At 51.2% G+C, this 13,724-nt stretch overlaps 1 protein-coding gene across 2 annotated transcripts in view; it reads right to left on the bottom strand.

Annotated features, from left to right (window-relative positions):
• Positions 1 to 13,724, bottom strand: part of TTC7A (tetratricopeptide repeat domain 7A) — a 314,521-nt gene that overhangs the window by 69,147 nt on the left and 231,650 nt on the right. For both annotated transcript variants that reach the window (XM_069954611.1, XM_069954612.1), the window contains 2 exons: positions 12,304 to 12,420; positions 9,454 to 9,551 (listed from right to left, as the gene is read on the bottom strand). In XM_069954611.1, coding sequence (XP_069810712.1) covers positions 9,454 to 9,551; positions 12,304 to 12,420 — 215 coding nt within the window. The remainder of the gene's footprint in view (positions 1 to 9,453; positions 9,552 to 12,303; positions 12,421 to 13,724) is intronic.

Below are 13,724 nucleotides of genomic sequence, written 5' to 3'. Positions count from 1 at the left end.
GTTAGAATTAAATTATTGACCAACGAAAGGGACTTTATTACAAAGAAAATGTGTTTTATTAATTTAATATATTAACTATTAGAGGCATCGGCGTTCGGCATCATTGCCGGCTATTTTTTAAGTACTCCGTACGGACCGCCTGTCAATCCACGGCTGCATGTCCAGCCGCAAACAATGGTCTTGTTCATTTTTTACGGGTCCGTTGACGATAGGGCCGTAGATTCATACATAGTGTGCACTGTGCAGCCGTATATCCTATACTTTCCAGCGTACGCATGAACCACCAAAAATACCGCCGCACAGTTACATAGTCTGAACCTAGCCTTAAGGTGTATGACCACTGACAGCGGAACGTTAGGATGGGGGACACTTACTGAAGGTGTATGACCACTGACAGGAGAACGTTAGGATGGGGGACACTTACTGAAGGTGTATGACCACTGACAGGAGAACGTTAGGATGGGGGACACTTACTGATGGTGTATGACCACTGACAGCAGAACGCTAGGATGGGGGACACTTACTGATGGTGTACAAGCACCTTTAATGACTGCACGTAGAAGCAGTGTGCTGTGACATATATAAGAGAAGCAGCAGGACAGCCGCCTATGTAAACATAATCACATAATCTACAGCAGCAAATGGTAGAAAATTCTTACTTAGAAAGTTACTAGATTTAGCATTTAGGAGCCAAATAAACACTATAAATGGTAGAATTGTGATTATATGTAAGATACACCACTTTCTTAGGGATTTAATAAATACCTAATTCTTCTTACACAATGGACACTTTACATGGTAAGGTTCCAGCTTTCTGGAAAGACTGTGTCAGTACCTCTATCTGGCACTTGATTGACACATAGGGGCACATTCCCTACATCTATGTGTATGCCAGGGGTAAGCCCTGCTCACCTGAAAGGCAGACAGGGGGCGTGGCAAGGTGGGGAGGAGGCGTGGCCTCTCTACTCACCTAAGTGATCATGGTTTAAGTCTAGAAGTGTGTGAACCATGCAGAAATCTGGAGCAGGTGTAGAGAAGTCCTGCGACAGTCACATGTCCCACTGGCTTTATTAAGAGGCCTCCTTGTAAATCCAAACAGGTTAATGGGGCTGAGACTTTATTTAAGACGTATGGCGTATTAGTGACTATGCCAGTCCTGAGTCCTGACAAATGTCCCCCGCTGTGCCAATCCTATGGTATTCACCCTGTAACTATACAAATACACTGACAACTGGGCATGTCAACAGTGGAGCGGAGATCCCAGCAGCTTGTGGGAGGTTTCTATATGGTGGAGCGGAGATCCCAGCAGCTTGTGGGAGGTTTCTATATGGTGGAGCGGAGATCCCAGCAGCTTGTGGGAGGTTTCTATATGGTGGAGGGGAGATCCCAGCAGCTTGTGGGAGGTTTCTATATAGATGAGCGGAGATCCCAGCAGCTTGTGGGAGGTTTCTATATGGTGGAGCGGAGATCCCAGCAGCTTGTGGGAGGTTTCTATATGGTGGAGCGGAGATCCCAGCAGCTTGTGGGAGGTTTCTATATGGTGGAGCGGAGATCCCAGCAGCTTGTGGGAGGTTTCTATAGAGGAGCGGAGATCCCAGCAGCTTGTGGGAGGTTTCTATATGGTGGAGCGGAGATCCCAGCAGCTTGTGGGAGGTTTCTATATGGTGGAGCGGAGATCCCAGCAGCTTGTGGGAGGTTTCTATATGGTGGAGCGGAGATCCCAGCAGCTTGTGGGAGGTTTCTATAGAGGAGCGGAGATCCCAGCAGCTTGTGGGAGGTTTCTATATGGTGGAGCGGAGATCCCAGCAGCTTGTGGGAGGTTTCTATATGGTGGAGCGGAGATCCCAGCAGCTTGTGGGAGGTTTCTATAGAGAAGCGGAGATCCCAGCAGCTTGTGGGAGGTTTCTATATGGTGGAGCGGAGATCCCAGCAGCTTGTGGGAGGTTTCTATAGAGGAGCGGAGATCCCAGCAGCTTGTGGGAGGTTTCTATATGGTGGAGCGGAGATCCCAGCAGCTTGTGGGAGGTTTCTATATGGTGGAGCGGAGATCCCAGCACGGCCCATGTAGATTTCCATACATCAGTAATAGCTGCTTTAGGGTTATTTTTTCTTTAACAAGATTGAGTGCGGAGAGATTTAGAGCAGACACGTGGAGCGGCCTGGAAGCCGATGCTTTAACCTACCTAGTGAGCCAGGATCTTAGTGAACAGCTGGGTTAGCAGCTGTTAATCTGATAAACACTGATATCATTTAATTCACGGCAGACTCCTGACCTTTGCATACATTAGTTATGCTGGAGTTTCCTTAAAGGGGAACAAACAGTGAAAACAATTCCATGAAAATACAATGTATGTAGATGCAAATGTGCTGCCATCGTCTCCTATGTGCATTCAAATAAACAGATGGCAATCCTGTGCGGCGGCCAGCGACAATCTGAGACTATGAGAGCTCATCCCCCAGGTGTCCCTCTTCTGGAAGCTCAGTCCCTTCTCTTTATTATAGAGAGCTCTCGCTTTCTTTCTCTCCATAGGAACACTATCTGCTCACCTATCATGGACTTCATGTCCACAGTTTTCTTGGGCACAGAAGGGAACCTGCTCCAACTATTATAAGACTACAACTCCCATCATGCCTGGACAGTCAGATTCGTAGACCCCCCAGACATTTGTGGCGCTGTTTCTCGCTATGTGCAGGGGCTCTGCTTGCAGTATATGAAGGTGGAGATTCCCAGGCTGAGAACATCCCCGATCTCTTCCAGCTTAGTTGTGTGAGTAGGATCAGGTCACGGGTGGTGTCGGTCTCTGAATACTCACAATGAATGGCTGATCAGCTGCAGAAATCAGTTCCAGTCATCAGAATGGGGCGAGGTGAGTATGTGGATTTCTGCGAGCACCATTCAGATGACTGGGAAAGTAGCATCAGGATCTGCACCAAGTTACAGTCCAATGCTATGAATAATGGAGAAGGAACCACACAAGCCGACAGCTACATCATACTGCTCGAGAAACTCACATCTCCCCTACAGAACTGAGACTGGGGGAAACACAGTGAGAGTAGGGTTGGGCAAAAATATCTCAATTTAAAAAAAAAATTTTTTGGCCGATTCTCAATTTAAATCTAGATTCAATAAGACAACAACTGTATTGCTTTCCAGTGTAACAGTGCTCCCCCTGTGATGGGGGGACTGAGGGGGGGTTAGGGTGGCTGGGGGTGACTGAGGGGGCTGACTGAGGGGGGGTTAGGGTGGCTGGGGGTGACTGAGGGGGTGACTGAGGGGGTCTGGGGTAGCTGGGGTGGACTGAGGGTGACTTTGGGAGCTGGGGGTGACTGAGGGGGGATGAGGGTAACTAAGGCCGACTACAGGTGACTGGGGCTCTTCTCCTCTCACCCCGGCACACAGGTCTCTGGTCTCTGGAGGAAGCAGCAGGGACTGCAGGGTGATTACTGGGATACTGTATAGGGGATCCGATCCGGCTGTACAGCTCCAGGACCCGCAGTGACACTATCACCCTGCAGTCTCCTCCAGAGAGCGGGGACCTGTGTGTGGCCGGGAGCAGAGAGGGACGCTGTGTATAAGGGGCAGGGGCAGGTCAGCAGCTGATGGAGGCTGCCCGCGCCGCATCTCTCCAGACTAAGCCACCCGCCTGCCATGCATCTCACCGCAGCACCCGCCCGCCCCACACCGCCCCTCTCCAGACTGTTCGGCCGCCCGACACTGTACCACGCCGCGCTCCCCGCCCGCAATGATTTTTTGTGAAAAATTTGTTAATCGAATTCAATTAATCGTCCAGCCCTAAGTGAGAGCATATACACTCTGTGCAGAACCCCAGCCCTGCAGGGTAACAGTGCTAACCACTCAACCGCCGAGCTGCTTAAAGGGTTTTATGTGACTTTTGGTTTTGTCCAACTTGGTGCAGATGAGTTATGTTCGTGTGTACTCCCTTCCCACTGGTTTGCCTAGAGGATGGCCTAACAACCAGTGCATGTCCAGTCATCAACATTTGAAACGCCCAAAATTAGATGGGTTTAAATGGGTACTGTCACTTTAAATATTTTGATCGGTCAGTGCCTGAGTGTTTGCTGGAATGAGTTGGGAGAAGTGCTAAGCAGGCTCTGTGCTATCTCTGTGGATGTGACCGGCGGCATGGCAATGTAAGGGGGGGGGGGGGGGATGTCACATGTTCGGTGATTACAGCCTGTGCACAGGAGACATGAATACTCTTATGGTGCGTTTACACAGAGAGATTTATCTGACAGATTTCTGAAGCCAAAACCAGGAACAGACTATAAACAGAGAACAGGTCATAAAGGAAAGACTGTTTTCTCCTCTTTTCAGATCCATTCCTGGCTTTGGCTTCAAGAATCTGTCAGATAAATCTGTCTGTGTAAACGCACCATTAGTCTATGGGACTAGCACAGAGAGCAGGGAAGGAAGTGCATGGCTGTACACTTCTCTCTGCTGGTTGTTGGCGATCGGTGACTGAACAAGCCGACTGACTAATCCAAACTTTCACGCCTCTACAGCAAACCAGCTAGAAGGGCTCCACTTAGAGCAAGAGTTTCCATAAACTCCACTTCTCTTGCTGGATGGTTCTCAGGACTGACGGCAAGTATCCTGGCGGGGTAGGATGGGTGGGCTACCTTTTGATGTAGCTTTCATGTAATCCTGGGTCTGGACTTATCTGCTTTAGGGGAATTATCTGATTGGCTTATAAATAAATATTTACACCTGGGCTCAATAATAATAAGACTCACCTTCCCCAATTCCCTGCTAGATGTAACCCGATTGTGTCCCGTCCCGGAGGATGGAAGGACCTGCTGTATCACTTGCCAAGGTGGTGCTTAGCTGGTCTCAGGCCCCAATGGGTCAGATGTGGTGGGGGGATCAGGGACGGTGAGTATGTTTCCCCCTATACTTAGCCCACCTGAGCTAGGACATACACATCTTATTTTGCTCTGATGGTAAGCACAGTACCATCCGCTGGATATTTATCATCGTCTCTGCAGCATAACAATAACCCTACAGCAGGGATGGGGAAGCTACAGCCCTCCAGCTGGTGTAAAACTACAGTTCCCATCATGCCTGGAGAGCCAAAGCTTTGGCTGGAGGGACAAAGGTTCCCCATGTTCTACAGGGGACAAGATGCTAATACCATCTCCCCACCATCACTGATCATTGGGGGAGCACTAGGTGGAGCCTCCTACAAAGCATAGGCCTTCACAGTACTGCACCTGACAATCCCTTTAAGGTATGGCTGTCATGAGTCAGCGGCCATAAGTGCTGACCTTCCTGACAGCAGACGACTGCGGCCCCCAGTCTGATCCATTATTATTAAAGCCGAAATAATAAAGTCTGTCAGTCTGACCTAAAACCACTAAAACTCCATAATATTTCCCTTACTAAATATAAGGATATAAGAAAGCGCAGATCCGGCAGATTCCGCACAGAGACCTTATACACGACCTTCACTGAAACCTCCACCGTGTAACTCTTATAATTACAGGAAACATTAATTCAGTCCTATAAAACGTGAGGATGAAATATCAAGGTTATTGGTGGTGGCGGCCGGTGCGAGAAGTGGTGGACCAGACGCCCCGGGAGCTTCGGGTACGCTGACATCATATCAGTGCATGCTATCAACGCCACAACCACAAATAACACATTAATCACACAGGGATACTCCACTTTCATCGCTCTGGGGTACTGGCGCTCCACCGTGGCAGAAAGTTACGATAAGAAACGTATCAGCATGAAATGGGCGTCTGCCTACAGGAGCCAATCAGATTCTGTCAGCTTTATTAGTATTAGAGAGAAAAAAACTATCATCTATCTCCTATCTATCTATCTATCTATCTATCTATCTCCTATCTATCTATCTATCTATCTATCTCCTATCTATCTATCTATTTCCTATCTATCTATCTATCTATCTTCTATCTATCTATCTCCTATCTATCTATTATCTATCTATCTATGCAAAAAAGGGGTCTGTGGAGCCTCAGTTACGAGTCTCAAAACATGGGAATAGCCAGATATCCCTCTCTCCAGAGAAGGAAGCCCATTGCCAAGGGGCGCCTCCTAGTGGGGAGAGCACCAAACCACCCTGATACGTAGTCCCTCAGGTCCTCACTCTGTTGCGAGCTTTAGGACCCAAATAGGGAAACACCAGGGTGGCCCCTGTAAGTCACAGTCTAACTCTGCGGCGAGTATAACGACATAAGATAAGGGTTACCAAGGCTAGGCATCCATCCACAGACTGCAGTTTCAGGGTATTTGCCCCTCGTCAGTGTGGAGCAGGATTCTGGCTACTGGGGCAATGATAAATAGACCAACAATAGACCTATCTATCTATCTATCTCCTATCTATCTATCTATCTATCTATCTATCTATCTCCTATCTATCTATCTATCTATCTCTATCTCCTATCTACCTATCTATCTATCTCCTATCTATCTATCTATCTATCTATCTATCTATCTATCTATCTATCTATCTCCTATCTATCTATCTATCTATCTCCTATCTATCTATGTATCTATCTATCTATCTATCTCCTATCTATCTATCTATCTATCTATCTATCTATCTCCTATCTATCTATCTATCTATCTCTATCATCTATCTATCTTCTATCTATCTATCTATCTATCTATCTCCTATCTATCTATCTCCTATCTATCTATCTATCTATCTATCTATCTATCTCCTATCTATCTATCTCTATCATCTATCTATCTTCTATCTATCTATCTATCTGTCTATCTATCTCCTATCTATCTATCTATCTCTCTATCTCATATCTATCTATCTCCTATCTATCTATCTATCTATCTATCTCCTATCTATCTATCTCTATCATCTATCTATCTTCTATCTATCTATCTATCTATCTATCTATCTATCTATCTATCTGTCTATCTATCTCCTATCTATCTATCTATCTCCTATCTATCTATCTTCTATCTATCTATCTCATATCTATCTATCTATCTATCTATCTATCTATCTATCTATCTATCTCCTATCTATCTATGTATCTATTTCTCTATCTATCTCATTATCTCTCTCTCTATCTCTCTCTATCTCTCCCTATCTATCTCTCCTATCTCTCTATCCATATATTTGGAAGATGGAGGAGAGTCCAGGTTGCTGCTGTATGAATGATACAAATATAAATAATGAAGGACGGGATTATATGACCATCCATCATTTCCTAAATAATAAGCCTTGTGTAACTACTTTGCCTTCCGTACTATTAAACTGGTTTTATTGTTCAATTATTCATTTCTGGAGCGTTGGGTAACTCTATCCACACCAGGTGTTCTTCAAAGTTTAAGTTATTTCCATTCAGCCACCGAGTGACCTATCCGTACAGGGGACGTTCTCCACTGAAGTCAATGAGAGGAGCTCATGGGTATCTGGGATTGAGCATGGAGGAACAATCTACACAAGGTCTGTTGGCTGAGGCCCAGGCGTCCCCTTGGTCTGTTGGCTGAGGCGCAGGCGTCCCCTTGGTCTGTTGGCTGAGGCCCTGGCGTCCCCTTGGTCTGTTGGCTGAGGCCCAGGCGCCCCTTGGTCTGTTGGCTGAGGCCCAGGCGTCCCCTTGGTCTGTTGGCTGAGGCCCTGGCGTCCCCTTGGTCTGTTGGCTTAGGCCCAGGCGTCCCCTTGGTCTGTTGGCTTAGGCCCAGGCGTCCCCTTGGTCTGTTGGCTGAGGCCCTGGCGTCCCCTTGGTCTGTTGGCTGAGGCCCAGGCGTCCCCTTGGTCTGTTGGCTGAGGCCCAGGCGTCCCCTTGGTCTGTTGGCTGAGGCCCAGGCGTCCTCTTGGTCTGTTGGCTGAGGCCCAGGCGTCCCCTTGGTCTGTTGGCTGAGGCCCAGGCGTCCATTTGGTCTGTTGGCTGAGTCCCAGGCGTCCCCTTGGTCTGTTGGCTGAGGCCCAGGGGTCCCCTTGGTCTGTTGGCTGAGTCCCAGGCGTCCCCTTGGTCTGTTGGCTGAGGCCCAGGCGTCCCCTTGGTCTGTTGGCTGAGTCCCAGGCGTCCCCTTGGTCTGTTGGCTGAGGCCCAGGCGTCCCCTTGGTCTGTTGGCTGAGTCCCAGGCGTCCCCTTGGTCTGTTGGCTGAGGCCCTGGCGTCCCCTTGGTCTGTTGGCTGAGTCTCAGGCGTCCCCTTGGTCTGTTGGCTGAGTCCCAGGCGTCCCCTTGGTCTGTTGGCTGAGGCCCAGGCGTCCCCTTGGTCTGTTGGCTGAGGCCCTGGCGCCCCTTGGTCTGTTGGCTGAGGCCCAGGCGTCCCCTTGGTCTGTTGGCTTAGGCCCAGGCGTCCCCTTGGTCTGTTGGCTGAGGCCCTGGCGCCCCTTGGTCTGTTGGCTGAGGCCCTGGCGCCCCTTGGTCTGTTGGCTGAGGCCCAGGCGCCCCTTGGTCTGTTGGCTGAGGCGTCCCCTTGGTCTGCTGGCTGAGGCCCAGGCGTCCCCTTGGTCTGTTGGCTGAGGCCCAGGCGTCCCCTTGGTCTGTTGGCTGAGGCCCAGGCGTCCCCTTGGTCTGTTGGCTGAGGCCCAGGCGTCCCCTTGCTCTGCTGGCTGAGGCCCAGGCGTCCCCTTGCTCTGCTGGCTGAGGCCCAGGTGTCCCCATGGTCTCTTGGCTGAGGCCCAGGCGTCCCCTTGGTCTGTTGGCTGAGGCCCAGGCGTCCCCTTGCTCTGCTGGCTGAGGCCCAGGTGTCCCCATGGTCTCTTGGCTGAGGCCCAGACTTCACACAGATGGCCCCTATACACTTCACACAGCAGGCTGCTACTCCTCTATATGGTGTATTCACATTAATGGCTGACCATAGATTCACTGCACCAAGAGGCATGGCCATAAAAGACAGGCCGCAAATGTAAGGTGGAGGATCAATAATCCCCTAAATCCCTGGTATCATCGGAGTCTCATCCCACCAGGAGTGCAGAACGCCAGGGAAACATATTGTGCCCAACAGCAAATTGTGACAGCTGAATTACAGAATATTCCCTGTTACATTCTACCAATGACGTCCCGAATGTGATCAGGATGTGACCCCTGAGCTGCCAGCAGGCGAAACCACTCCAATAGGGAAATCCCCTGCTGGTAAAAAAGAATTAAAGGGGTATTCCACTTATACATAACTTTTGATATGTTGCTGCCCATGGTGAGACTAACAATTCCTTCCATACTCTTTATTATCTATTCAGTCTCCTTCCCCCAGTTCTTAGCTGCTGCTTTCTGCTGAAGACACAAAAATCTGTGTGTCTGCCCCTAACACCCGTCTTTAATCTGTGGTGGAAACAGAAGCAAGTCTGTGCAGCGCCCCCGCAGGAAACACCAAGCATTACATCATTTATATGAATTTCTTTTTAGTTAACGGTCGCCTCTCTAATCCCTGGACGTACAAGGACTATTATAACAGCGTATCTGATGACAACTCACTGCAAATCTAAAGTATCACTGACCGTTCTCTGGATCATGAGCGTCAGGAACAGCGAGGTGCAGCCCGCTGTGTTTTCTTGTCAGGGGAACATCCGCCAGACTGCTTTCCTTCTCAGAATCACTGAAACCAGAAGAGCTGCACCAGTCACATCAATGGAAGACACACAAGTCCAAGCTTGCTTACCCCATAGGTCTCTCCACCAGCATCAGGTCCTAATGTTAGGACTAGGACCGTAAAACTAAAGGGTCCCTCTGCCCTAATGCCAAGAGACTGACAGCAAAGTGATGCAGTGGCCACCGTAGTAGCAGCTCCTGAGAGGCCGCCCTCAGTGCCCAGGGGATGATGGGCCGTTGCCTCTGGACCCCCAGGGATGACTCTGTAAGGGCGGTATTTTGCGTAATAGCAGCCAACCATTAAATGACCAACAAGAAATCGTTGATCATGTGATAGGATCTGGACCTATTTTCATCGTTGACGGTTCACAAATTGTCTGAACATCGTTCAGTGTAATAACACGTTGTTTGGTCGTTCCCTGGTCTATCAGCCAGGAAAAGACAAGCGCAAGAATGACCGCCAGTAACGACCATTGTCCTGTGTAATAGGGTGAACGATTTAGGATCACTCATCATTGTGGTCGTTTCAGATCATTAAATCGCCAAAAAAATCGTCCAGTGTTCAGCAATGTTTAGCCATAGGCTGGATCCATCCTCTCCAGGACCCTCAGGGCGGCGTCCAACTTCTGCAGCCGCGGGGAATCCAATGCCGAGCATTCAGGTACAGAGAACGTGGCTGAACCCAAACAATCTGACAGGTCTCCTCAGCACTAAGCACTGTGGGCAGCACCCGCCCACCCGCCCCCAGTGAGATGAAACCCCCTCCCCTCTGTCATGTGGCTCCATTACAAACAATCACAGAGAGGAGGGGGTTTAGTCACATCGGGGGCGGGTGGGCCTACCCACAGTGCTCCGGGGTGGGAGAGTGCTCAGAAATAGAACAGTGCAATGCACATGAACCGGTCGGGGGTTCATAAAAAGGACCATGCCACCAGCATCCCCGCACCGGCATCCCCGCACCGGCATCACCGCAGCGGCATCACTGCACCGGCATCCCCGCACACCCCCCATACCGGCATCACCGCACCAGCACCCCCGCACCCCCCACACCGGCATCCCCACATCGGCATCACCGCACCAGCACCCCCGCACCCCCCACACCGGCATCCCCACATCGGCATCACTGCACCGGCATCCCCGCACCCCCCATACCGGCATCACCGCACCGGCATCCCCGCACCCCCCACACCGGCATCACCGCACCGGCATCCCCGCAGCCCCCACACCGGCATCCCCGCACCCCCCGTACCGGCATCACCGCACCCCCCACACCGGCATCCCCGCAGCCCCCACACCGGCATCCCCGCAGCCCCCACACCGGCATCCCCGCACCCCCCACACCGGCATCACCGCACCGGCATCCCCGCACCCCCCACACCGGCATCACCGCACCGGCATCCCCGCAGCCCCCACACCGGCATCCCCACACCCCCCGTACCGGCATCACCGCACCCCACACACCGGCATCCCCGCAGCCCCCACACCGGCATCCCCGCAGCCCCCACACCGGCATCCCCGCACCCCCCACACCGGCATCACCGCACCGGCATCCCCGCACCCCCCACACCGGCATCCCCGCAACCCCCGTACCGGCATCCCCGCACCCCCCACACCAGCATCCCCGCACCGGCATCACTGCACCGACATCCCCGCACCCCCTGCACCGGCATCCCCGCACGCCCTGCACCGGCATCCCCGCACCGGCATCCCCGCACCCCCTGCACCGCCATCCCCGCACCCCCTGCACCGCCATCCCCGCACCCCCCACACCGGCATCACTGCACCGGCATCCCCGCACCCCCTGCACCGCCATCCCCGCACCGGCATCACTGCACCGGCATCCCCGCACCCCCTGCACCGGCGCTGATTGATAAAGGAGATGGACCTGATGTCCCCTTCACTTTAATGCACCAGGACGTTGTCAAATGGAAATTCCATCACATATATTTTGTTACCATTACTGGTGCTGAGGAGACCTGTCAGATTGTTCGGCTTCAGCCACGTTCTCTGTACCTGAACATTCGGCATCTGATTCAATGCGGCTGCAGAAGTTGGATGCCATCCTGGGGGTCCTGGAGTAGATTGATCCAGCCTATGGCTAAACATTGCCAATCCCCAACGATTTGCTGAATCTGCTCAACACTAATCTTCACAGTAACAGAGTCATCCCTGGTGGTCCTATGATCCGGAGATACTGTACTTACCTCAGACCCCCACCCATCAATAGGTGCTGTACACAGAGTTATGGCCCCCATACAGTACTTACCTTAGACTCCTGACCATCAATAGGTGCTGTACACAGAGTATGTGCCCCCATACTGTACTTACCTCAGACCGCCACCCATAAATAGGTATTGTACACAGAGTATGTGCCCCCATACTGTACTTACCTCAGACCGCCACCCATCAATAGGTGCTGTACACAGAGTATGTGCCCCCATACTTTACTTACCTTAGACTCCTGCCCATCAATAGGTGCTGTACACAGAGCTATGGCCCCCATACTGTACTTACCTCAGACCGCCACCCATCAATAGGTGCTGTACATAGAGTATCTACCCCCAAACTGTACTTACCTCAAACCCCCACCCATCAATAGGTGATGCACACAGAGTTATGGCCCCCAAACTGTACTTACCTCAAACCCCCACCCATCAATAGGTGATGCACACAGAGTTATGGCCCCATACAGTACTTAGTTCAGACCCCCACCCATAAATAGGTATTGTACACAGTATGTGCCCCCATACTGTACTTACCTCAGCTGTGAACAGTTATACAGTTTCTGCCACAGAAACAGCATATGGCGGCATGTTATCAGCGCCTCCTCCGCTCCTTCGTGTATCCGCACCAGTTTGGTTTTGGTGAACAACAAACTATGAAGAAAGATAAAATTCAGAGGTAACTTCCCAGTAATAAATTATTGGAGAAGCACAATGAGAATGCTGTTTTATGAGGACAATGTGGACCCCCCATTATATTACTGGCTGTGTCTGGAGTTACAGCTCAATACTAAACCTGTCTGTCTTTCTAGAATGTAGATAAAAAATCTTTCATTCTTCCCCAGTGTCAGAGAGGTGTTCCCAAGCCTCTGAACTGCCTCTATCTCTGATTCACAGACAGTCAGCTAGAAGCTGAGCCAAAAGATGGGTCAGGGATGGAAGGGGGAGCGAGGAGGTGTTACAGCAGGGTCAGGAATAGGAAAGGGACCCAGAAGGTGTTACAGCAGGGTCAGGGATAGGAGAGGGACCCAGGAGGTGTTACAGCAGGTTTAGGGATGTAAGGGGGAGCGAGGAGGTGTTACAGCAGGGTCAGGGATGGGAGGAGGTGTTACAGCAGGGTCAGGGATGGGAGGGGGTGTTACAGCAGGGTCAGGGATGGGAGGAGGAGGTGTTACAGCAGGGTCAAGGATGGGAGGAGGAGGTGTTACAGCAGGGTCAGGGATGGGAGGGGGTGTTACAGCAGGGTCAGGGAGAGGAGAGGGACAGAGAAGGTGTTACAGCAGGGTCAGGGATGGAAGGGGCAGCGAGAAGGAGTAACAGCAGCTTCAGGGATGGGAGGGGGAGGGGAAGGAGGTGTTACAGCAGGGTCAGGGATGGGAGGGGGAAGGAGGAGGTGTTACACTGAAAAGCAGTTTAGGAACCTGGGGATGCCTCTTTGGCACCAGATTAAAAAAAAAATCCTGTTTCTACATCCTGGAAGCACAGACGGATATATGGTGGGTACCAGGTGTCTCCTTGTCCTGACAGCATCTAACAGTGTCAGCAGTCTGGAAGGTGAATTCTAGCTGACAGGTTCCCTTACTTAGGGCTGCGGTTGCATCTGGCACTGGGACGTCTTCAGATATATGGTATATACTGCCATACTCGCCCGGCCCATACCTGGCACACCACAAATCTCTGCCCATATGTTTCACTGTCCATTTAAAGGCTAAATAAACTATGCTGCGTTCTCCTTGTAACGTCCCAGCTCGGCCAGGAATCCCCTATTGGGCAGACGGCCTTCTGTCAGGTTATTTCATAGATAGGGCTGAATGAGAGCTGACAGGAATTCCCTATGTGCCCCATCCCGATCCCGTCCAGCCAAACCAATCAATAGTAATTCCCTCCAGATACAATGCAGCAGGGTGGGGAGGAGGCACGGCGGCGGCGGCTGCGGCTGATGGAATCAGGAGACATGA

This window comes from Dendropsophus ebraccatus, chromosome 15 (assembly GCF_027789765.1).
Source record: "Dendropsophus ebraccatus isolate aDenEbr1 chromosome 15, aDenEbr1.pat, whole genome shotgun sequence".
NCBI classification, from domain to species: domain Eukaryota; kingdom Metazoa; phylum Chordata; class Amphibia; order Anura; family Hylidae; genus Dendropsophus; species Dendropsophus ebraccatus.
The sequence above is the reverse complement of the archived record's forward strand: the minus strand, read 5'-3'. Positions and strand labels throughout refer to the sequence as shown.